Source organism: Mastacembelus armatus, chromosome 5 (genome assembly GCF_900324485.2).
Source record: "Mastacembelus armatus chromosome 5, fMasArm1.2, whole genome shotgun sequence".
NCBI lineage: Eukaryota > Metazoa > Chordata > Actinopteri > Synbranchiformes > Mastacembelidae > Mastacembelus > Mastacembelus armatus.
The window spans coordinates 7,853,925-7,879,729 of NC_046637.1; the positions used below are offsets into that span (position 1 = coordinate 7,853,925).

The 25,805-nt window shown below is 37.8% G+C and overlaps 3 protein-coding genes and 2 non-coding genes across 6 annotated transcripts; 1 reads left to right on the forward strand and 4 right to left on the reverse strand.

The window, feature by feature from the left end:
- Positions 1-5,596: 5,596 nt before the first annotated feature.
- Positions 5,597-5,668, reverse strand: trnae-cuc (transfer RNA glutamic acid (anticodon CUC)). Its single transcript has one exon. It is a non-coding gene; the product is annotated as a tRNA-Glu (tRNA).
- A 118-nt stretch (positions 5,669-5,786) lies between these two features.
- On the reverse strand, positions 5,787-5,858 carry trnae-uuc (transfer RNA glutamic acid (anticodon UUC)). Its single transcript has one exon. It is a non-coding gene; the product is annotated as a tRNA-Glu (tRNA).
- Positions 5,859-9,762: 3,904 nt separating this feature from the next.
- Positions 9,763-13,782, forward strand: LOC113129898 (elastase-1-like). The gene is made up of 7 exons (XM_026306111.1): positions 9,763-9,840; positions 10,115-10,212; positions 10,381-10,481; positions 11,946-12,071; positions 12,338-12,474; positions 12,638-12,780; positions 13,621-13,782. Exons 1-7 carry the CDS (start codon positions 9,801-9,803, stop codon positions 13,780-13,782), a joined length of 807 nt encoding a protein of 268 aa, XP_026161896.1. The 5' UTR covers positions 9,763-9,800.
- A 2,664-nt stretch (positions 13,783-16,446) lies between these two features.
- Positions 16,447-20,748, reverse strand: rdh5 (retinol dehydrogenase 5 (11-cis/9-cis)). Of its 2 annotated transcripts, none has more exons than XM_026306098.1 (7): positions 20,419-20,748; positions 19,656-19,756; positions 18,903-18,969; positions 18,423-18,745; positions 18,042-18,300; positions 17,352-17,515; positions 16,447-17,027 (listed from the first exon to the last, which is right to left on the reverse strand). In XM_026306098.1, the coding sequence occupies exons 3-7, from the start codon at positions 18,932-18,934 to the stop codon at positions 16,807-16,809; spliced, it is 999 nt and encodes a 332-aa protein (XP_026161883.1). In that variant the 5' UTR covers positions 18,935-18,969; positions 19,656-19,756; positions 20,419-20,748; the 3' UTR covers positions 16,447-16,806. The 2 variants fall into 2 exon arrangements, with proteins under 2 accessions (XP_026161883.1, XP_026161885.1); XM_026306100.1 differs by having other exon boundaries at positions 20,627-20,694.
- A 958-nt stretch (positions 20,749-21,706) lies between these two features.
- Positions 21,707-25,592, reverse strand: bloc1s1 (biogenesis of lysosomal organelles complex-1, subunit 1). Its single transcript, XM_026305823.2, has 4 exons — positions 25,205-25,592; positions 24,990-25,062; positions 22,630-22,762; positions 21,707-22,398 (listed from the first exon to the last, which is right to left on the reverse strand). The coding sequence occupies exons 1-4, from the start codon at positions 25,263-25,265 to the stop codon at positions 22,297-22,299; spliced, it is 369 nt and encodes a 122-aa protein (XP_026161608.1). The 5' UTR covers positions 25,266-25,592; the 3' UTR covers positions 21,707-22,296.
- Between the last annotated feature and the right edge of the window lie 213 nt (positions 25,593-25,805).

Below are 25,805 nucleotides of genomic sequence, written 5' to 3' on the forward strand. Positions count from 1 at the left end.
ACTTTTAACATCGTACATCTTTCGATTCTTAGATCAAAGTATTTTCACCATCAGTGTAGCAAGGATAACAGTGCACAAGGCAAAAGTTTGTTCTGTACATAAAATTATATAATGACTGCAGAGAAATGTTGCAAAACAAGGGTGGCTACCATGTCTTTGTCTTCATTGTTATCATCTCTGGCACAATCTTTAAATTGGTCTTAACCCTAAATGGAACATCATCTTTGCACAGCTATAATTAAACATACCTGTCCCTTTCTTTAGTCCACATTTCTCTGCAATGTGCATGAACTTTCTCCACCTTTCCATCAGAATGTGGAAGTCAGCTGTAATCTAATACAGAGATGGAAAAGATAATGACATAACTTACTATAATCTTGAATTATAGTCTTCAGCACCCAAAGAAACTGCAGCACAACAGCAATACTGGAAAAGTTCAATTGAAAAGTGTTATACAGTGTTTGTTAAATTCTGTGAACAGTATATTTTACATTGTAGTCCTGTTTTATGAGAACAAAAAAACTTGACTGAAAATATAGGAGACAGTCTTGAAGTTGGTCTCAACTTCACTGTCAGCAATAAATGCCTGAAACCCAGGTCTTTATGGCATAGACCAAAATCCCAGAAACGCTGCTGCTTTGGTGGTCATCTAAAAAAGTAGAAGCTGGTGTAGGTCAATATATGCAATCACACAGCATGTATTTTGGAAAGACAACCTTAATTTAGACTGAATAAATGTAATGTTAGCTTCTTCGATGTAATTTAGTGATTCCCACTCTCAGTAACTGCACCATAGAAACATCACAATCTAATGGGATGGATTTTCAGTCAAAGCTATTGTCCATTTAGAGTCATTAAAAACAGACTTGTTTAGGATTAGGATAGAAAGCACAGCAAGTTTGAACCTGTGAGTTAACATTTACTTACTTACTTTTTGTAAATAAGTTTGCCTTTGTGTTTTCTATTTTGTTTATTAGAAAACAACTGTAACAAAAAAAAAATAATAATTTCTGCTTTCAGCATCACAAGGGTGGTACCTCAGACTGCTAGATAAAAATTCTGTGGCACAAGTCAAATAGACCATGGCACCTTGGGCTGGCAGTCAAACATACCTTGGCAGATTTTAAAGTCACATGCCACTGCTTGGTGCCAGCATGCAGTTTCTCTCAATCACTTCAACTTTTAATGTTGATCTAGTTAATAAAAATAATGTAAGACTATGACCTCTGTGACTGTTCTGAAAAAATGTTCTTTCTAAGAGATGAGAAGAGAAGAGAAGACAATTTAAGATAAGAGAAGAGAAGAGAAGAGAAGACAATTTAAGAGAAGAGAAGAGAAGAGGAGAGGAGAGGAGAGAAGAGAAGAGAAGAGAAGAGAAGAGAAGAGAAGAGAAGAGAAGAGAAGAGAAGAGAAGAGAAGAGAAGAGAAGAGAAGAGAAGAGAAGAGAAGAGAAGAGAAGAGAAGAGATGATGGGTATAAGACAAATAAGTTACAAAGTTATAACTTTATTAATCCCCGAAGGGAAATTCAGGTTAGGAAATGCCATTGGGAGTCTTTTCCTCCAGCTTCAAAAGACCAGGGACAGTCAGAGCCATTTATTTGCAATGGGTTGGGCTTTATGTGTGACTTGTTCATAATGTTTCTTGTCGTGGAAAAAACACTTGGAGGAAAATCTCAGGTCAAAGGATGGCAAATTTAATAGGCAAAGCAACGGGCAAAGCAACAGAGTCACAACAGAACATACGGCCTGCAGGATGGGTCAATACCGATTGACCACGAACACAGAAAATGATCAGCTTTTATATTAGTTGAACAGCATTAATTTACACATCAGTCACTCACATATAAATCATGCCGACAGGATGGCATACATAATATAATTAGCGTCTCCCTGACTTTCCGTCTGCTTCTTTGGGACTACAAAGCCGTGTTAAAAGTCTTTGTTGAATTAACATAGGACACAGAGGGAGGTAGCAGACATTTGTCTGTTAAAGTATAAATTTCCCTCACATTTCTCACTGCCAGTCCCACATCTTAAAACAAGTCTGTTTTTAATGACTCTAAATGGACAATAGCTTTGACTGAAAATCCAGATTGTGATGTTTCTATGGTGCAGTTACTGAGAGTGGGAATCACTAAATTACATCGAAGAAGCTAACATTACATTTACTAAGTTTACTAAGTCTAATTAAGGTTGTCTTTCCAGAATACATGCTGTGTGATTGCATATATTGACCTAACAATGTTAGGCCCCAAGGTTTGTTTCCGGTTTTTGATCCCTTATTTTGGTTACTTCCTGTTTTCTGTTCAGTGCTAACCCCGGGTGGCTTTGTCTTGTGTTGTTCATTAGTTATATTACGTTCACCTGTGTCCTAAGTTCTGTCTATATATGTCCCCAGCTTTCTTTTGTTCTCTGCCGGAGCATTGCTAATGTATGTGACGCCTACCAAGGCAAGGCAAGTTTATTTATATAGCACAATTCATACACAGAGTAATTCAAAGTGCTTTACAGAAATAAAAGACAGGTTAAAAATACATAAGCAAGAATAAAAATAAAAAGGCACACCACAGCTGCACCACAGCCTTTGTTTCCCATGCCTGCCCTGTCTGCCTGTCTGCCGAGTGGCGGAGAATATTTGCGTTTTGTCTGAGCCCTGGACGATCCAGGGAGAATAAAAGTTGGTGTCCTGCACTTGGGTCCTCACTCCTTCCTTCATCACACCAACACCGCCAGATACCGTAACAAACAACTGGCTTTTGCTGATTACTCCATTCAAAAATATGCACAGAACATGTGACAACACCATGTATTCTCATGTTTTTATAACACAAACATCAAACATATCACCATATCAAACATTTTCTTCCTTTAGTTCTGTGTTTACCCCTCATTCTCCTGTGCATAAGAGTGTAGGTGCACTAAATGCTTTGAGTGTTTAATTTTCATCTCTTCATCTCCAGCCTTTTTTCTTTCATTTTAAAATTTTGTTAGGGATCAGCACAAAGAGGCTACTATTTGTCATTCTGTATAGAAACGGCCCTTGAGGAAGGTGATCACAGATAACTATTTCAATTTTTAGTAAAACAGAACAAACCTCTCTTAATCCTTCAGCCCCTCATACTTTTGAGTTTTTGCTGTGTATTTATGATCATTCCATATAGTTATTAATTTCCATTTATTTAATCAATTACATCTATTGGTCAGTCCACTATTTTTGTCCACACTGAAATAACTCAACAATTTGTTATCCTGGATTTGCATGAAATTTAATTCATGAGACATTCATGGGCCCTTGAGGATGATTATATAAGACTGATTGTCAGTCTGGTTCCTGGATGTTAACTCCAGCATCACAATGACTTTTTTCATCCAGTATCATCAACTGATCAAAATTTAAATTTCTCCAGTATTTTGGTTAATGAATAAATAACTGGAAATGACATTATCAGCCTCAGGTGTTTGTTGTGTTTAGGGTGATTTTACAGATGTTAGCATGTTAGCATTAACATGCTGCGTTAGCATGACTGTACATCCTAGACTGACTGGTATTTCAGGTGCATCATCTTTGATGAGCAGTGACAGACTGACAGTGACATTACCTCTCATCTAAGAAGTCATGTGTCAACCTGTTTCCTCTCCTAATAACAAAAAACAGGCCTGTTCTTAATTACACAAAACAGCCAGTACAATTGAGTGACACCCCATTGCATTTGACTGTATGGTTTCTGTAATACCATTGAGAGTGACATTGACAAAATGACACTGAAGAAGATAACATTACAGTTTCTAACTCTAAATTAATCATTTTACTTTGTGGATCGATATTGACCCACACCAGCTACTAGTTTTCAGATGACCACCACAGCTGTGACATTTCTTGTGATTTAGTTCTGTGCCATGTCAGGATAGTTTGGTTGGACCGTTCTAGTCAGTATTTTAAACATTGTTACATTAAATGATTTTGGGAATGTTTTAATGCCTGACAGAGGACAAGTGATCAATTTGTGTATTTTTATGTGTGCTAAAACATCAAGGTGTATTACCATACTACAGTAGTGCACATTCTTATAGGAATAGATGTTGACAAATTAATATAAGTACAATGATTATTTATTCATTTTTTTCTTATTTATCTTGTCATTAAAATATTTACATAAGAAAAATACTTAAATATACTTAAATGTGTACTGAGGTTTTTAACTCAGTTCTCATTAAACTGCACTTTTTGTATTTTTTATTTGCCGTCCTACCAGTCAACACAGGACTTCCTGAAGCCAAGAATTGGCAAGGTTCTTGGATATGCTGAGCAAAATGAATTTAGTGTGTGGACTGTTCAGATATAAAATACATACTTTTAACATTGTACATCTTTCGATTCTTAGATCAAAGTATTTTCACCATCAGAGTGTAGCAAGGACAACAGTGCACCAGGCAAAAGTTTGTTCTGTACATAAAAGCATATAATGACTGCAGAGAAATGTTGCAAAACAAGGGTGGCTACCATGTCTTTGTCTTCATTGTTATCATCTCTGGCACAATCTTTAAATTGGTCTTAACCCTAAATGGAACAACATCTTTGCACAGCTATAATTAAACATACCTGTCCCTTTCTTTAGTTCCACCTCTTCTGTAACATTTCTCTGCAATGTACATGAACTTCCTCCACCTTTACATCAGAAAGGGGAAGTCAGCTGTAATCTAATAAGGAGATGGAAAAGATAATGACATAACTTACTTACTTACAAAATAACTTGACTGAAAATGTAGGAGACAGTCTTGAAGATGGTCTCAACTTCACTGTCAGCAATAAATGTCTGAAACCCAGGTCTTTATGGCATAGACCAAAATCCCAGAAACACTGCTGCTTTGGTGGTCATCTAAAAAAGTAGCAGCTGGTGTAGGTCAATTTATGCAATCACACAGCATGTATTTTGGAAAGACAACCTTAATTTGACATAAAAAGCAGAGATATCACCTTGCCAACAAAGGTCCATATGGTCAAACTGGTTTTCCCAGTAGTAATGTACGGCTGTGAGAGTTGGACAGTAAGGAAGGCAGAGCGCAGAAGAATTGATGCTTTTGAACTGTGGTGTTGGAGAAGAATCCTAACATTGCCTTGGACTGCAAGGAGGTCAAACCAGTCAGTCCTTAAAGAAGTCAACCCTGAATGTTCATTCTAAGGACAGATATTGAAGATTAAGCTGAAATACTACCTAATGCAAAGAGAGGATTGACTGGAAAAGCCCCTGACCCTGGGGAAGATTGAACGCAAACAAGGAAGGGGACAGCAGAGGGTGAGATGTGCTGCTGTAGTCCATGAGGTCATGATGAGTCTCTCTGGATGTCAGCTCAGTCTTATATAAGCTCTTTTATGCTCAGTAATTTGTTCTTTTATGCAGGGAGCTCATTCTGTTAAGTACAACAGATGCTGTGTGTTCACCAGTCGTACCAGTAGACACAAATTTGAGAGGGGCACAGTGCCATCTGGTGGATGTAAGAATTGTACAGTCTCACTCCAACCATTGTTTGCCTGCATATAATGCCTTCAAATAATAGTTCATCCTTGTTTTCTTAATGTGCTTTTATAATAAGCTTTTCCCTGACCGGGAATCGAACCCGGGCCGTGGCGGTGAGAGCGCCAAATCCTGACCACTAGACCACCAGGGAACTGGTTTTTTGGGTTATGTTGGATTGAGTTGCATGTGACAAGTGAAAGGAGAACGCTATAAATGTGTAATTACATAGGCCATCACTAGTCTGCGTGATAACCTCAAGAGTTAAGCTTTTCCCTGACCGGGAATCGAACCCGGGCCGTGGCGGTGAAAGCGCCAAATCCTGACCACTAGACCACCAGGGAACTGCTTTTTTGGGCTATGTTGGATTGTGTGGCATGTGACAACTGGACAAAGAACGCTATAAATGTGTAATTAAACAGGCCATCACTAGGCTGTGCGTTTCTCCCAGACTGATAATGGACACTGCATTGTGTTTTCATTGTGACTATGCGAGTGAGGCATCTTATTTTAATTTACTTTATTTTATTTAAATTTATTTTATTTTAAATGTCTTTGTTTTTAAATGCTCTTTTCCATGCTTTTAATGTAATTATATGCCTTGTAAAGCACTTTGAATTGCGTAGCGTATGAATGGTGCTATACAAATAAATTTGCCTTCAATCTGTCAAATCTGATTAACTTTACATCTTTAAATAAAGAAAAGTGAGTCTGTTAAAATATGCCTGCAATGGTATATTAGCTTAATCCATTGTACCCACAGCTAATTGCTCATATTACATTTCAAGTCTAAAAAAGAAAACAAGTCTATATAATGAATCCTACATTAGTAGTAATAATAATAATAATAATAAATAGAGGAAGAAAAAGAAGAAGAAGAAGAAGAGTCAACATCCCTGAGCAGTGAGGTTGCTGGGGTCACCTGGGCTCACTGGAAGGTATATCAGTATGTCCTGTGTGTAACAATGGAATAAGACACTGTGTTTTTTGAACAATACAACCAAGTGGAAGCATCTAAATAAAAGATAAAATCAGACCTGAAACTGAACCGTGTGGTAGAACAGAGTTAATGAGGACTGTGGAAAAGATTGTTTCGAACATGAAAGCTAAAAGCTGGGTGGAAACCATTTTTACTAAAACCTTACATAAGAAAGAAGTTTTGAGATTTGGTCTGAAATTGTCAAGAACACAAGGATCAAAGTTGGGTTTATTTAAAAGAGGTTGCACGACAGTGTGTTTAAAAGCTGAGGGGAAAATATCACTTTCTAATGCATTATTTATGATCAGTAGAATATCAGGACCAAATATAACCAAAAGTATCAAACACCTCTTGTGAGAGTAACATCAAAGCTGCCAATGCCATGTTGATTATTTATCAACATGGCGAACTGGACTATCGCAGACTACTCGTCCTACTAAGTACTTCTAATTTTCACTTTGTGACAACCTGAATTTCCCTTCAAGGGTTAATAAAGTTTATAAAAATATTTGTTATGTTATCTCATTAAATCAGATTTTCTTGAAGAAAACATGCCAGTCAGCAGGTTAGTTTCATGGAGTAAACTACCACAGTTACTGACTCTGAGTTTGAATGATCTCTGTTTCTGGAACAGAAAACTCTGATTTTCCTTAAACTCAGGGTTAAACTGTCTTAATCTTGAGTTTTCATTAAACCCTTTCAATAAATGGCAATGGAACTTGCATGGAACAATGGAGCACTTAAACAAGAAAAACAATAAGGAAGTTTTTCCTCTATGATTTATTTCCTGCTCACTCTGGCTGCCTGCCTGCTAATGATTGTCTTTGTCTTCATTGTTATCATCTCTGTCACAGTCTTTAAATTGGTCTTAACCCTAAATGGAACAACATCTTTGCACAGCTATAATTAAACATACCTGTCCCTTTCTTTTGTTATGAGTCCCCTTTTGGGGACTTCCTGCCAGGGGACCTTTATGCTGAAGGGACTTCCTCTTTTCCCCCTGCATCCGTCCCCGGCAGCTTTACGTTTGTCACTGATTATTTTCACCTGTGTTTAATTACTTGTTCTTCCCGCTTGCTATAAGTACTCCCTATATTCCTTTCTTGATGTTCCTTGCAGAAGCATTAACCTGTGTTAACCTGTGTTGACTGAAGCTGACTGAAGCTGACCGAAGCTGACCGAAGCTGACCGAAGCTGACCGAAGCTGACCGAAGATGACCTTTGTTTGACTATAGGAGTATCTTTTCGTTGTGTGCCTTACGTGGCAGGTTTCGCCGTTACGCCGGTACTTGTGTTTTCCCGAGTCCTGGGACATCCAGGGAAATCATTAAACTTTGCTGTCCTGCATTTGGGTCCTGTCTCTCCGTCCTCCTTCCAGCACCCCAACACGTAACATCTTTAGTCCCAGGTCTTTATGGCATAGACCAAAATCCCAGAAACGCTTCTGCTTTGGTGGTCATCTAAAAAAGTAGCAGCAGGTGTAGGTCAATATATGCAATCACACAGCATGTATTTTGGAAAGACAACATTAATTTAGAATTAATAAATGTAATGTTAGCTTCTTTGATGTAATTTAGTGATTCCCACTCTCAGTAACTGCACCATAGAAACATCACAATCAAATGGGATGGATTTTCAGTCAAAGCTATTGTCCATTTAGAGTCATTAAAAACAGACTCATTTTAAGATTAGGATAGAAAGCACAGCAAGTTTGAACCTATGAGTTAACATTTACTTACTTAAATAAGTTTGCCTTTGTGTTTTCTATTTTGTTTATTAGAAAACACCTGTAAGAAAAAAAAAACAAAAAAAATTCTGCTTTCAGCATCACAAGGGTGGTACCTCAGACTGCTAGATAAAAATGCTGTGGCACAAGTCAAGTAGACCATGGCACCTTGGGCTGGCAGTCAAACATACCTTGGCAGCTTTTAAAATCACATGCCACTGCTTGGTGCCAGCATGCAGTTTCTCTCAATCACTTCAACTTTTAATGTTGATCTAGTTAATAAAAATAATGTCAGACCATGACCTCTTTAACTGTTCTGAAACTTTTTAAAATAAGACAAGAGAAGATAAAATAACATAAACTTTATTAATCCCTGAAGGGAAATTCAGGTTGTCTTGTAGCGAAAATGAAAGTAGTCAGTAGTGAGTTGTCATCTGCCATTGTCTAATGTGCTCTAAGGCTGGATGACAGTGGAGATGAGGGATCACCTGTATTATTACATATTTCCATATAAATATCAACCAGGCTAGAGCCTACAGCCAGGGTATTGACTCTGAAGCTGCACAGCAGGTCTTTGAGCTAAATGCTGTGACCAGCATGCTAATGCTAACATGCTAACATTTGTAAACTAAGACTAAACAGGAAATATAGCTGAGGTTGATAATGCCATATGTTTCCCAGTGATTTGCTCATGAACCACAGAAATTAAACATTTTACCAGATGACGATACCAGATGAAAAGCTAACCAATTTATTACAATTCCTCATATGGAGAAATGAACATATTCACCACATTTACACCAAATTGCAGCTTTTTGAAAAAACAAAATCATCAAAGTCATGGTGTTGTGAGGCTAAAAGTCAGGAAGCCAAAGTTACTGACTTCATCGTCAGTGGCCAATGAATGTCTGAACTAAAGTTTATGTCAATCCACAATACAAATTGTTGAGTTATTTCAGTGGGGTCAAAATGTCAGACTGACAGAAAGATGTAATTGTTTAAATAAACAAATCTCCAACTCTGGATTAGCCTATTTTATTATAGCTTTCCAAATCTATTTTAACATGCTCAAATAGAAAAGCAATATCATTATTCCAGGTTCAGTGGGATACACCCTGAGGATAACAATGTCTGTGTTTCTGGATAATCCAATCTTGAGACTGGGTGGAAAAGAAAACATGTAAAAAATGACATATAAATGATTTCAAAAATAAAATAAAAAATATATAAACATAAAACATAATGAATTTATGTATGGAACATATAATTAGAAACTATACCTAAAAATATAAGAAAATAAAAAAAATGGTGCTGGACTTTATCAAACAAAATAAATTCAAATGTGATTCGTCATACTGATATACTGGTCAGTCTACCTATTATTCTTTAATCTGAACTATTTCTTATAAGTCAAAGCAGGAAGTGTGTGGAAAACAGTGTGACACTGTGTGACAGACCTCAGGTACATACCTAACTATTGTCACAGCCACACCTTTCTGCATCAGCTGATGGTCAAACTGAGGTATAAAAGAGGGACAGAAGCATTTGGTCCTTGCAGAAACATTCTGAAGCACTACAGACATGCTGAGATTTCTGGTGTTGACAAGTCTTGCAGCCATAGGTAAGAAAATGACAGCAAACACTATGCACTGTAGTCTGCATTATTCTCTTTCTGTCTTATTCGCTCTCTTACACTCTGTTAATAGTCAGTTAGTTAATAGGGCTTTCTGCCATCCAGTGAGAAATAGAATCTTCAGATAATCTGATCTTCCTAGAGACTCTCCTGCCCTGTTTTTGTCCTTTACTCTTTATTTAGAGGGAAAGCAGATGATATTGTTTGGTTTCTTGTAAATCATTTATAAATCATAATTTAAATATTCATATTTTTCCCATAGTGCTGGCTGAGCCGGTGTCCCAGCCCAAGTTCCTGGAGGACATTGGTGCAAGGGTTGTGGGAGGTGAAGTGGCCAGACCCAACTCCTGGCCCTGGCAGGTAACCTACAGTAACACAATGTCAATGATTATGTTCATCTTTAACTCCCAGTTTCAGCAGAAATAGTAAATAGTGTGTAGGGAGTGTGCCAAAACAGAGCTGATAGATTAAAAAAAAAGTTTAACTTTGAATGTTTTCATACACACTGAGACCTGTTTTCCCTCTTAGATCTCACTTCAGTACAAATCTGGCCTCATCTACAGACACACATGTGGAGGAAGCCTCATCAGGAGAGGATGGGTCATGACTGCTGCTCACTGTGTGGACAGGTAAGAGATTATGGCATTGTATTTATGACATATGTCTGAGCAGACAACAGGGCATTCAAAGAATATATATGTATGCATGTATATGTATATGCATGTATTAAGTTATATAATCATGAAATTAATTCATGTGTCATGAGTTAATTCATGATTATATAACTTAATCGCACATTCATGCTTATATATTAGTATGTAGTTTATTAGTATGTATATACTATATATATATATATATATATATATATATATATATATATTCTTTTTATCTCTATAAATGTATATATATATATATATATAGTATATACATACTAATAAACTACATACTAATATATAAGCATGAATGTGCGATTAAGTTATATAATCATGAATTAACTCATGAGTCATGAGTTAATTCATGATTATATAACTTATAACTAAATCGCACATTTTTATCTGTTCTACATGTACCTTAAATTAATACTTTTCATGTTTTTAATACTCTAATCAACATGGCCATGGACAAACATGGATGCTTTATGTAAATGTATCTTTATTATTAGTGAAACGACACTAAACATACAGCATAAAGAACATAGATATGTTTCAAAGAACTTGCTCATGTCTACTAAACACTCTTTCTTTGCACTGAGCCAGTTGCTCAAACAGACAAACCTTTTTACATTTTCAGATGACAGGGCAGCTCAGGTTTTCTGAACATGCCCTGAGAGTGAAAACAATATTTCACAAGGCATGGATATGGCAGGTGTTGCCAAGTATGTGCAGACATCCTTTTTGTAAATGAATTTACTGTTCAGAAGATCTTGTTCTTTCTCCATTTCTGTTTACTGCTGCATTCTTTACTGTCTATGCCTGCATTTTTGAGTTCTCCTTCTATGGGCTAGGCCACAGGTCAAACAGGAAATGCACATTGTGTTAATATATATATATATATATATTTGCATATTTGTTATTATCCATATAAACATACGTCAATATATAGCATGTGGCTTAGCTTTACTTATTTGCTCTTTTACAAATGGTTGCTCATGGCACTTGTGTCCTATTGTGAGCTCAGGAATTATGACAAATTATAACAAAATATGAGTTTCATGTCCCCTGTGATGGACTGGTGACCTGTCCAGGGTGTACCCCTGCCTTTCACCCATAGATAGCTGGGATAGGCTCCAGCAGATCCCTGTGACCCTGGTTAAGGAATAAGCGGGTATAAATATAGAATAAATGAATTCAGCCTCTGATTCTAAAACGAGCAATGAGCAAGTAACAAGATATTTTCTCTGACAGATTATTATATTTCCTGGTTAAAGGCTATAGCTAAGACATCTTGTGAATAAATTTGACTTACAGTAAGTCAGCAACTTAGCTTCAATGTACTGATTTTCAACAATGTGTAGGGTTACTACATATGGCTCCTTGCTAGAATATGAGTAGAAAAGTATGAGTGCAAGAATGACATTTGTTTCCTGCCAACAGATCCAACACCTGGCGTGTTGTTCTTGGACAACACAACCGCCTCCTTTATGAATTCAAAGAGCAGTACAAGGGTGTGAGCCGTGTCTACATCCACCCCAACTGGAACAGAAACAATGTTGCTTTGGGGTTAGTGGTTACTGGGATTTTCTTCTCCAAAGGAAACAACAAATTATTTGTGCATAACCTATCATAAAATTATTTTGTTATTTGTATACATGAAACAAAATCTGAAATATTTTACAAGACTCATTCCTCTAGCCTAAATATAATTATTATTTGACATTTAAATCACTTCCATCAGAAGACAAACAATAGCCTACTGTTAAACAAGGCTATTATAGAGAGAAAAATGTCAGGTCAAAGATCTGAGACCTTGATGTTCTGACCCTCAGGTGGGACATTGCTCTCCTGCGTCTGTCTTCTGATGCCACTCTCAACACCTACGTCCAGCTCGCCAACCTGCCTCCCTCTGGTCAGATCCTGCCCAACAACAACAACTGCTACATCACTGGATGGGGACTCACCCAGAGTGAGTTTGACACATTGATCAGTTTACATGTTAAAAGCCAGTATTCAGTTCAGTACTTCAGTGCAGTAATCAAGCTATCTGTACACAATGTCACAGCAGTGTATGATCCTGCTGTCACAAGGTTTATCACAGTTGTAAGATGTCTTATTTCTGCTGTCCCCAGCTGGAGGACAACTGTCTGCTGTGCTGAAACAGGCCTACCTGCCTATTGTTGACGATCAGACCTGCTCCAGCCCTCAATGGTGGGGCAGCACTGTGAAGACCTCCATGGTCTGTGCTGGTGGCGGCAGCAACTCTGGTTGCCAGGTGAGTCCATGAGGTTTTAGAAAGGACCATAACATTTAGTATTTATTTTCTAATAAAAGTACTCCAGTGATTAAATATTGCAAGAATAACCCTGTCAAAATCAGTATGGACAGTTAAAACACACACACACTTGTCTTCCTCAGTCTCAAGTTCTCTGCAGTTCATAGCACTGCGCTCTTCTGAACTGAGAGCTCTGATGTTGTTCCTGGGATCTGTTGGAGACACTCTACCAGTTTGGGTTTCACAGCCCTGAGGGTGCCGATTACCATGGGGACCACTGTAGCGTCACCTTCCACATCTTTTTTAGTTCTTCTTTCAGCCCTTGGTACTCCGCAAGCTTCCCATGTTCGTTAATTCTGATGCTACTATCACTTGGGATTGCTACATCTACCACTACGGCCTTCCTCTGTTTGTCCACCACTACTATGTCCAGTTGGTTAACCATAACCAATTTTTCTCAGTCCATATCTGGAAGTCCCACAGGATCTTAGCTCAGTCATTCTCCACAGCCTTTGGAGGTGTATCCCATTTTGACCTTGGAACCTCCAGCCCATACTCAGCACAGATGTTCCTGTAGACTATGCCAGCCACTTGGTTATGGCGTTCCATGGATGCCCGGCCTGCTAGCATCTTATAACCTGCTGTTCAATCGATCGATCTTGTGCTCAGAGCCTGTTCCTGTGCTGCTATGATTAGTGCCTTTATGTTGGTGGGCTACTGGAACACAGCATTCATGGACGAAGAGAAGCCAAAATATGGAAGCAGCATTACTACAGCTTGACAACTTTTTTGGTTTCCAGTATCTGAGTTTTGTTTGTCATGTGTTTTCTCTAAATGCAGGGTGACTCTGGTGGCCCCCTCAACTGTAATGTTGGTGGACGGTGGTTTGTCCATGGTGTGGCCAGCTTTGTGTCCTCACTTGGCTGCAACATCTACAGGAAGCCAACTGTCTTCTCCCGGGTCTCTGCCTACATCAGCTGGATGAACAGCGTCAGTATTTAACACTAACTCATAAGAATCAAACAGCATAAGTCTAAAACATTTAAAGATAATATAGTTCAAACATTTCAGGTTTTACATTATTTATGTTAAAGTATGTTTTTAAAATCATGCTACATGCTGTAACTGCAAGTTTTATGCACTCATTCAGCCTTATAAATGCATTTGTGCAGTATTTTGCTCAGATTCTTGAGAACAATCAGAAACGGACTCATCTGTCCTTGTTTTTCCAGATCATGGGTTAAGACGGACGATCTCCATGGAGACCAGAGAAGAATTTTCTCAGTTTCTGACCAACTCTATCAGAATAAAATTTCCTCGAAAATGCATGTGCCTCACCTCATTTTTGTGTTGCATTTATGGGAGACAACAAGGTGCTTTTAAAATGTCTAAAAACCTAGGTGAAATTTAGATGTGAGAGTGGTTCTGCTTATTTTAACAGTAGTTATGGTCAGATTTAAAGAATAATTTTACATATTTAAATTTTGACAAATAAACTAATTTAAAAACTGAACAGCTGCACTGTAATACAGGAATTATTAAACACTGCTTTCAATAAAGCTGTAAATGTTCTGTAATAGTGTTTGTTAGTGTAATAGTGTAATTAAGTTCAATTAAAAATCCATTTTAAAAAACATAAAAAACAATCTAAAGGCAAAATTGAAGATGATTCTGTTTTACAAATAAATATAGCAAACTTGTTTATCACTCTATGACAAAATAAAGAACCAACCAATAAGATTGATTTCAGTAGCTTCATATCCAGGTGTTATGTGGATACAAGCAATAATCAGAGGTAATTCCATTACACTAATGAGAACTGAAAATTAGCATGCACATGGGTGACATTGATATTGCAGACATCCTCACAGCATACAAATATACAACTATACATATACAACTTTTCTTTGCACCATAAATTCACAACCAGATCTTTAACTGACCTGATATTTAGCAAAAATATAACCACATTTCATATCTCCTTTCTCATTGCTCTCCTTTCTGTCTTTCAGTTTTCTCCCAAGTTCATCTTTCCTATTTTTTGTCCAGACTTCATTAAACCTCCTACATTCTCACAGCTTCATATCGTCTACAAACATAATCAGTGAGGCAATATGTAATAGATTTTTCCTTTAAACATTCAAAGTGCTGTATATCTACAATTGTGCCACATCTGTTCATAAACATAGTATGGTGAATGCCTTTCCAATTCAGTAACATGAGTCATATTGCTATGTCAGTATTTAACAGAGAGTGAAGCTGGACTTGCAGCTGACTGTTTCTGCAGTGGAGGAAGTGAGAGGATCTGTGAAGACCACGTCTGTTCAGTTACCAGCACTCTCTCTGGATATCGGCACAGTCTTTTCTGTAGGAACATCATTATGTTAGGTACAGCAGATGCTGTGTGATCACTAGTTACAGAGTTACAGACAATAAAGAGACAGGGGCAGAGTGCCATCTGGTGGATGCAAGACTGTCTGCAACCACTGTTTGCCTGCATCTCAGCTTTTAACAGCTACATGAACCAAGCCAATAAAGGGACAATCTGCCTAATTTTATTACCTCTACATTTTTAAATAAACAGTGGTTTGGTTCAAACGAGCTGATAATGGTATATTAGTTTTATTCATTGTTCCTTAAATCTCACCTGTCATTGAATGTGTATGAATGGATCAAATTTGAATGTTTTAGTAAGAAACTTCACTACATTTACATTACTTGAAAACAGAGAGAAAAATGACATTTTATAGTTTCCCCATCTAAGACAATTTGAGGCAGTTGTTGACTATTCACAATTTACAAATTTAGCATGACAAATTCTGGGTGAAGAGAAGGTCCCACACAATCCGAATAATCACAATCAGAATAAGATTTGACAATGCTAAGCTCTGACATTTCCATCTATCCATCCATCCATTATCTATACCCGCTTACTCCTAACCAGGGTCACAGGGATTTGCTGGAGCCTATCCCAGCTCTCTTTATGTGAAAGGCAGGGGTACACCTTGGACAGGTCACCAGTCCATCACAGGGCCACATAGAGACAAACAACCTCACACACTCACACTCACCAACCTCACACACTCACACTCACTCCTATGGGCAATTTTAGGGTCACCAATCAACCTAACATGCATGTTTTTTGGACTGTGGGAGGAAACCGGAGTACCCGGAGTAAACCCACGCAAGCACAGGGAGAACATGCAAACTCCACACAGAAAGGCCGGGATGCGAACCCACGACCTTCTTGCTGTGAGGCAACAGTGCTAACCACTCAGCCACCATGCTGCCCTCTTAACCTGCTTGTTTGTGGAAATTTGAATTATGTTAGCCAAAATATTCAGTGGTTAATGTTACTGTATCATGAACATCAATAAATAATCAATAATGATTTAAAGTGAAATATTTCCTTATGCTAAATAATATACAGTAGTTAAGCTCACAAAATATGTCACTGTTGAAATAAGGTGTTTCTGATGTACATTCATTCTAAAACAAATCTGTATTAGAAATCCATATTAACACCAAGTGGTCACTAAGGTTTGTCATTAAGCCCCAGGATTATTAAATCTATCTCACTCCAACATCAGCTAAACCTATAACATGAAAATCACCAACACAATATGGTTTTCATATAAGCATCTTTGCACACAATCAACAAAACAATAAATGGAATTCTATTTATTTAGCTCCTGGTGATGGCGAACATCCCTACAAAGCCACATAAACAGTGTCAGAAGGCACAGCAGTGTTAACAAACAAAATCACATTTATAAGGTAAATTTTACTGTATTTCAGTATTTTCAGTAGTTTCTGTCATACCTAAAAGCAGATATTACACAGGAATAATATTTGGCATATTATGCGCATATACAGTTACAATGACTACAAAATCAGATCATCATCAATGTAAATGAGGGATGTTTTAAATAGTAAAATATATACTTTTAAAGTCAGCCTCTGAATCACATCAAAATGATGCAAAGAAGCTGATAACTTTGAAGACAGTTCTTCAAAGTCAGTGACTTAAACACTCTTTGCAGGACGAGGCAGCACCAACTTAAGCCCGATATCAACTACACAGGAAGGCATGTAAGAGAGGGGGATCCAGATAAGCTTGGCATCCCAGCCAGCACTGTATCTGGTGCGTGGGTGTGCAGCAGTCAGTGAGTGCTCCATGCAGTTGGTGACTTTAGTGAGGTCAGAGTCGCAGACAGCATTCATGATCAAACGCTGGACCTTGATGACTATAAAGGAGATTTACATGCTGTGAAAGGATGAACAGGTACTGTGTGTGCACAACATACTAATTTTTTTTTTCTTTACCTAAAAATGTGCATATAGTAGGTTGTGTAAGCTTCATGTGGTGATTTTTGTAAAGTCATAATGAACCTCAGAGTTCATTCAATTCTCAAAGTCATTATAGAAACTTTTTTGTTTCTTGGAAATGAGCCATGAAGCCAATCAGGCACAAGCATTGAACAGATACAGTATAATTTGTGACACATTTCCCATGAGTCAAATGATACTAACTATTGAATTTCAGTCCATCACCAGGCTACTGTACTTACACTTCTCAAGGTATTTGACTCCATAGCTGGCTTGTACCTCAGGGCTGAGCTGGTTCCACAGGCGATGCAGCTCCCTCTCGAGGGGCTCAAGACTCGTCACTGCAGTCTTGAAAAACCCTGGCTCAATGATGCACACTTTGACTCCAAAGTAGTTTATATCTCTCCTGGATACAGATAATTACATGTACATTAATAGAGTTTTTAAAAAGTAGGGGTAACACTTTCTAACAATGTAACCTTCTAAAAAATGTATAATTTGTAACTAATGACTTCATTAATGCTCAAAAAATAATTTGCCAGTGTTTTAAAGATTAATTGGAAGCAGTTAACAAATAAATTAAAGCCAAATATTTCAGCTAGAGGGTCTCACTGAAAAATAAAAGGGCTAAAAGTTCTTTGCCAAAGCATTAACATAATGTTTTCACAACCTAGCAACTCAAATGTTACTCTTCTTAAGTAATTATCCAAAGAGTATGAGTAAATGATTTGTTAACCATTTATTGAAAAGGTTGCCTAATAAAATCCTGGACACCTGAGAAATAAAGATTGTTAGCCACTTGTTTGTCCTAACAATCTAAATATCGGCTCTTCTAAATGAGAGGAAAAAGACAAACTGGGTAGCTACACATAGGACTTTCTTTGTGCTTAACAGAGCACTGTAGTTTTAAAGGGTGTCAAAGTAAATCTTACCTGAGGCAGTCAGAGAAAGACTCTACTGCAAATTTGGAGATGCAGTATCCACCACCATTTGCAGCCACTCTACCCAGAACTGATGCTACATTTACAATGCGGCCACGAGCCTTTTTAATGAGAGGCAGGAAGATCACTGTCATGGCAATGACTCCATTCATGTTAACATTCAGGATGCCATGGAAATCCTCTACTTTCATCCACTCTGAAGGACCCATGGGTAACGAACGTCCAGCATTGTTCACAAGACCCCAAAGTCCTACAGAGGAAATGAAAGATTAAAAAGAGAAGAAACATGCCATGAAAATTTAATTAACTGAATCACCACACATTGTCTGGCTTATACATATTTGCATTTAGGTTATGCAAATCATCTCTTACCCTTATCGCCAACCTCCTTCTTGGTCCACTCCATGGCTTTTTGGATGCTGTCTTGATTGGTTACATCCAGCAGGATTGTCTTCAGGTAAGGGCCTGCTACCCTTTTCAGGTCATCGGCTCCTTTTTCTGTGAGACAACCAGCCAGCACACGGAAACCTTTACGATCAAGCTTCTTGCACAACAGGTTTCCAAACCCAGAGTCACAGCCAGTCACGAAGACATACTTGTCAGTGATTTTATCAATCTCTAGGCTGTCTCTGAACAGCCATACAACAATCCACAACACAACAAAGGTTCCTGTGATGTATAGCCAAGCATTTTCCCTATGAGAGAAGAGATAGTACAGGGTATAACAAAAGGAGGGCACATATTTGACTTTCACAAACTATTCTAAATGCGTAAACCCTAGACTCAAAGTTTATGCTACAGCTGCCACATTATTGTCCAAACTGGGCAGTAATATAGGAAAGGCATACTTACCCTAAAAGGTCATACACAAACTGTGTATCCATGCTTCTTCCAGGATTATATGTGGATTTTTGGTGACCTGCAGGGTTTAAGGAAAAACATGCAGGGTTTTATTGGTACAATTATGTACTGAAACCTTGTGATAACCATGGGATACAATGAATTTGTTCATTGAGGGATCTCTTGTAATACACAGCTGCTTTGGGCACGTGATTGTTTGGCTAATACTCTTATTGAAGAAAAAAGACTAATTGTGAGGGTCGGAGTAACAGAAGGGGGCTGCATTGTTTGAAGCATAAATGAAATGCCCGTGACGGAGCTGCTTAAGCTACTCAGTGCTGGAAACCAAATAGTTTCCAACCTAATTTCAACCAAAATACTTTGATCAAAATTACACATTATCACATACAGCACCAGTACTGCTGCTGCTGAGTGAGGAGCATTACTGGTATTTATACACCAAGAAATACCGCAGAACACCTCAAACAGTCATATAAAACAATACACAAAATACCATCTTATACTTAACTTAAAATCTAAATTCTTAATACTTTTTACTGTAACATTTGATTATACACACTTAAACAAGTACTCATTTGATTAAATTGCACTGATACATTACAGTAGGTTACATTCCTGATACATACAACAGAAAAATATGATCATTACCAGTATTGCAGTCACACAGCCAGAAAAAGACTGCAAGAAAAAGATTTTGTGGTAATTAAGTTATGAGAAAGTATATTAAAAACTACATTATCTTACCTTTTCCTCCACAAGTTATCTGTCCTCCTTTTCCCTTTCTGGGTTTTCTTGTTTTCACTCACAGCAGCTGCTGAGCGGGGCTTTATCCCTGTGGTTTATCCCTTAAGACAAGTACACAATTGGTAATCCCCAATCCATAATCATTTGGTTTGCGCGTGTGTGTGGGAAAAAAAGTGATGGAAAACAGAGTGAGAATTTTCTGTGCAATGTGCACTCCTGGATATCAAACACCTTTTTTTTTTTTTTTTTTGGAAATTCCATCATTTCACGACATTTTAAGACATTTCTTAACAAGACATCATGCCCATGTTAAAATTTCTTTTAGAGCATAGAGGCATAGTTTATGTTTTAAGGGTGTTAATACAAACTTGACAATCCCACATTAAACCCTTATGTATCTTTAAAAATTCATATAATCATATTTACTCAACTTGTTCACTGATGTATTTGATTACTTGTAATGCTTTAACAATATATGCAGTATATATGGCACTGTTGTCTATATAAACAATAAGGTATTATTGTACTCTACATTTCACAGTGTACACTGAATGTATTATTTTAATGTCCAAATGTTTATCAGAATAACTGGAATTCCTATGGCATGTGATGTGCTAACTGAAGGTGCAATTTTGTTACCTCTTTTTTATCATTACAGTGTGCAGTGAATTGAAGGCCTAGTTACCAAACATGCCTGTAATTAAATGGGTGAACTCAACAGTCGCTTGTATCATGACATACCTTTCCTGCACATGACACATACCTCAAATTGTCCAAAAACCCTTAGTCAAGTTCTCTTATCCAGTTCTCACATTTCGCGGTTTCCAAATAGTTTTCTTGGCAAACCTTAGCCATACATTGTTAAAACCTTAAATACCTCAGGTAATTACTTTGTCTACCTTAATCTTCTATAACAACTATAAATAAGTCTAGAATTGGCAAATTTCAGAAATATGTGTCGATTCATTTACTCTGTTAAAATCTGATCTTGCAGCCTGAACTCTCAGTTCTTCTACGTCTTGGGACGTTACGTTCGAGCCCGTCTGCTCGACACAATATCGATCTTTTGGAGCAGTTTCGATTTCTACTTCAACATGCCCCAAATCACGTGACCGCTGCGAGCGCGGCCTCGTTGCGTCACATCACGGGTCGGTGCTACTTCACGTGAAAAGTAATCGTGGCTTTTTTGAGAGGAGGACACTGCTAAATACATTATTATTGCCTGTAGTTATTTGAATTACAGCCAGGGAGAGTGTTAGTTTAGATTCAGGTTTAGGTATATTTAGTTTAGTTGCAAACACTTATTTACAAACAACACAGACAGAAATAGAATAGGTTTAGTAATAGATAGGTCAGAGAGAGAGTTGAGTGACTGAAAGAGTTGTGTGAGATTGTGTGGTTGAAAGGTGAGTGAGAGAGTGAGGCAATGGGGAAGGGAGATGGAGGAAGAGACAGTCCTCAACTTGCAGCAACATACTACCAATACAAGTTCAGTATTAAACATATTTGCCTCAAGGCTGCCTGTTATATAAACTCCTTTAAAGATTGTATTATCTACAGACTAACACAATGACACACCTGTGACAAAATAACCTATATTAAAGACTAAGAGAAAGATGGAATGGTGAGATCCACAACAGCCATGAAGCAATGAGGCGTCACGATGTCCGCTCAGATGCAGTTCTCAAAGACAGACTTCAGATGTCACTCTTCTGACATCTGTAGTCACTTTCTCTATCAAATGCTTCGAGCCAGTGTGTCATTTTCATGGCCAATGTCTCAAAGTGGTTCAGTGCTTCATAAACCTTCGATTTTGCCATCACTAGTTTTAAGTATAATTTTTGCCTACCCACTACATATACCTACTGTGGGTATGAACATTCTGACAAGAAAATCCATTTGGGCAGTTCTTTCAAATGAGGTTCCTTGTGTACATTTTTTCTTGTCCTTAATTATAATTTTTCCTCATAATGGTTGTTCTGAAGCCTTATGTACACTACTAGTCAAAGGTCTCATGTAATTCAATTGGAAAGTATGTTCAAACTCCATACTGTAATGAGAGATGAAATTTATTAAGCCTTGTTTTATAAAAAATAAAACATCAATGCATTTTTAGCTAACTTTAGACTTGCCAAAAACAGTACAGTCATCACTCTACAGTGAAACACTATGCATAAACATAAACATACACATTTCAGATATCAGGTGCTGAAAGAAGAAACTTCCAAAAGAACATAGTACCTTTTCGGTTACACTACACACAGCAACAGGTGACATATTGTCTGTGGCCACTAAAACTCTTTAAAGCAGGTGAGCTAAGTTTGCACATGCAACACCTCCAAAAATTCATGCTAACATAGCTCCGTTACTCCCACCCCACCGTTTAGCCATTATTAACCAAAATGCTGTTAATTGAAGTCACTACTACACAGATGGTAGACCAAATTCATTTAATTCATAGGTTTGGTATTTCAGCGACTCCTACATTGTGGGCTGGCACACAATATAGTGGTCATTCTTCCCACTTAGACAAGCAAAGTTAGTGCTGCTTGCATTGTTGCTAATACGTGTGAGCTGGATCTCTGTTTCATTCTACTGTATTCAATTTCAGCTTTAACTCTCTTTCATCCATCACTAATGTTTATGACTGAAGCTGACCCTTGTGTACATACTCCAAAGCTGTGGCAATGGTTCTCATGTCCATCTCAATACTGCGGGCCCAGTTTTCGACATCACCGATTTCCTGTTCAAAACAGAGCACAAAACGCAATAAGTGGTAGCTTGTGTGTCTGATCAAGGGGCATGTGGTACATTATTTGGAAAAGGTGCACTGTGGAATAATAGTGTAAATACTACTATAGATATGTTGAAATATCCATTACAGACATCTGTAGCAATGAATAATATAACACACAATAATGTAATTTATTATTATTAATAATAATAAATAAACTCCTGATTGATTGTGTCCTACCTTTAGGGCCTGATTAAATCCCTCCACCATAGTGATCCACTGAGCAGTCTGTTTGGAGAACTGGCTTGCCTGAACTTGGAGAGTCTTCACCTCATGGTCGAGCTTACGTTGGTTTATATATGCCTGAGCAACTCTAAAGCAACACAGGAAACAACAATGAGAAACAGTACAATGTTTTTATACATACTATTGATTATACCACAGTGACAAGTAAGAGTGAATTTAAATTTGAAAGCCTAACTCAGAATCAGAATAAGAATCAGAATGAGCTTTATTGCCAAGTGTGTGAGCACACACACACAAGGAATTTGTTTAGGTACGGGGGGGTACTCCAGTGCAAACAGACATAGATACAAATGCTACAAGGGGTAAAAACAGTAAACATAAATGCTACAGAAACAAATGCTATAAAAAACTAAAGAAAAATGCACAGATAACCTGAAGACAGAATGTAAGGGGAACTAGGTGGTGTGCAAAGAGCAAAAGGTGCCAGTGACATAGTGCAGATGGTAGGAGGGAATGATGGAGAGCTATGAGTTTAAGAGTTGGATGGCCTGAGGGAAGAAGCTTCCTTTGTGCCGGGCTGTCTTGATGTTTGGAGCTCTGAAGTGCCATCCAGAGGGTAAGAGCTGGAAGAGGTGGTGGCTCAGGTGGGTGGAATCCAGAGTGATTTTCTGAGCTCTTTTTCTCACTCTGGAGGTGAACAGGTCTTGGAGGGTGGGTAGGGGAACACCGATGATCTTCTCAGCAGTCCGAACTGTTCTCTGAAGTCTTTGGATGTCTGATTTAGAAGCGGAACTAAACCAGACAGTGATGGAGGAGCACAGGACAGACTCGATGACTGCTGAGTAGAACTGGGTCAGCAGCGTCTGTGGAAGGTTAAACTTCTTCAGCTGGCGCAGGAAGTACAACCTCTGCTGGGCCTTCTTCATGATGGAGTCGATGTGGAAGTTCCACTTCAGGTCCTGAGAGATGGTGGTGCCCAGGAACCTGAATGACTCCACTAGTGCCACAGTGCTGTTCATGATGGTGAGAGGGGGGTGGGTGGGGGCATTTCTCCTGAAGTCCACAGTCATCTCCACTGTTTTGAGCGTGTTTAGCTCCAAGTTGTTGTGACTGCACCAGCAAGCCAGCTGCTAATGAATAACTCCACTGGAAACATTGTGAAATACTCAGACTAGTCAGTCTTACCAAGTCATTAAAGAACTTTGGTCAACTCTTTTTCATAACAGAAAAGCACCACTTTTCATTCTACTTGTCTCGTTTAAGCTGATTCTCTTGGTTTCTTAATAAGTTTCACAACGTTAACAATCTTAATGTACTAATTGTGGTTCAGTCACACACTTAGTTTATCCTGCCAGGAATGGATTGCTTCATTTATTTTCCTGGGAAGGAGCAGTGGTGGCAGAGAACACAGACAGGCCAGCCTGACTGAAATAACTAGGTCACTGTACTTTACTTTTTCGATCAATATGCCTTATATCAGAAGCAGGAGTAATGTGGGGGTTTTACATCAGGTCAGAGGGTCAGTTGAATATTTACTTAACCCATTTCAAGGTATGTAGTTTTGTCTGTTTTAGTGGGGTAGTGTTTTAGGGTAACAGGGTTGTAAATAACTGCCAACAGTTTGTTTTCTTTGATGGTAAGAAGGCTGAAGATAGATACCTGAACAACCTGAAGGGTCTGTTCAAGAGTATTCCACCCCTTTCTTGTCAAACACATATAAACCTGAGTATTGTAACACAAAGTCAGAGAATGCTTAGAGAAGTCTTCTCTCCATGCGCATGAAATTAAACCTGAGATGATTCATCACACTTGTCTTTGTTTCTGAGAATTAGCAACTCTCAACTTACAGAAATTTCTACAACAGTGCTCATCCATTGTTGAAGCATAAAAAAATAAACTTGCTGTAAACTGTAAAACTTGATATTCAGTAACAAAACCATTACACTCAATTTCAAAGTAATTTCCAGCAATTCTGTTAATTCAGTTATTATTTGAGTCACTTTATTTTTCATGTTGCCATAGAGTTTTTATTGTATTATTTTATTAACAATGTAACATTAAGATGTACACTATTTAAAATCACTACATTAGGCAGTGGTATTCTTCACTGTTTTCTGACTTTTTATTGATTATTTGTAATCCATAAAGGACACATTAATAAATAACTCTTGTAACCTGATAATCTAATTAAAGCCACTATAGCTGTTAACCAGGTACTGCATAGTTAAAAAGAAATTATTTACGTTCTGATTTATATTTAATTGTTTTTCTCAAAAACACAGAGTGTACACTTATTTCTCATATGTACAGTTCCGTGTAATAAAACTACATGGGAATGTGCATTAATCTCATACCCAACATTGAGGTGGTCTACCAGGGCTTCAGTCAGACAGGTGGCTGCAGCAATAGCTTCACGCCTGCGTCTTTCTGTGAAACAGACAACAGACTTGTTATATTATTGTACAGTGTCTTACATACTGTAAAGTTTATTGAAAACGACCCCCTGTAGAGTTTTGTTTTTAGCATCAATTAGCATAATTGCTAGCTAGCTTTAACCAGTGCAACTCACCCTGCAACTCCTTCCGCTCGTTTTGCTTTGCCTGGTGTTCCTTCAGTAGACGAGACAACATCTTTCTCCAATAGTCGTTGTAATTATTTTGTAGCTAATTACTGAATTAAATTGCCATTTGTAGCTGGTCAGATGAACATGTTACCAGCTGGCTAATAACAATGGCCTCTATCACGAGACCAGGCTCGGGGGTTTGTCAGCAGCGGACGTGTTGAAAAAAATGTAATGTTATTCTCAAGGTGTTTACTAATGAACGCAATAAACAGTGTAAAAACTAGTAGACTTTAGAATAACAAATAAAGTTAAGCAATGTAAGTGCCACTAATTTTGTAATTTACTTGTAAAAATGTTGAGGGTACCTCCGGCATCAGTGTCAACGTCATATCCATTTTGGCCTTCAAATTAAAAGTCTGAATAATTAAGTGCAACACCATTAGTGCTGCTGCTACTACTACTAACACTACTATTACCATGACTACACTTGCTAGTAATAATAACAATAGCAACTTGGCGAGTCATAGAGGACAAGGTGTTGTGTATAAATCAGAAATTGATTATGTAGCGAGTAATCAACAACAATGCCAGAAAGCTAAAATAAAAG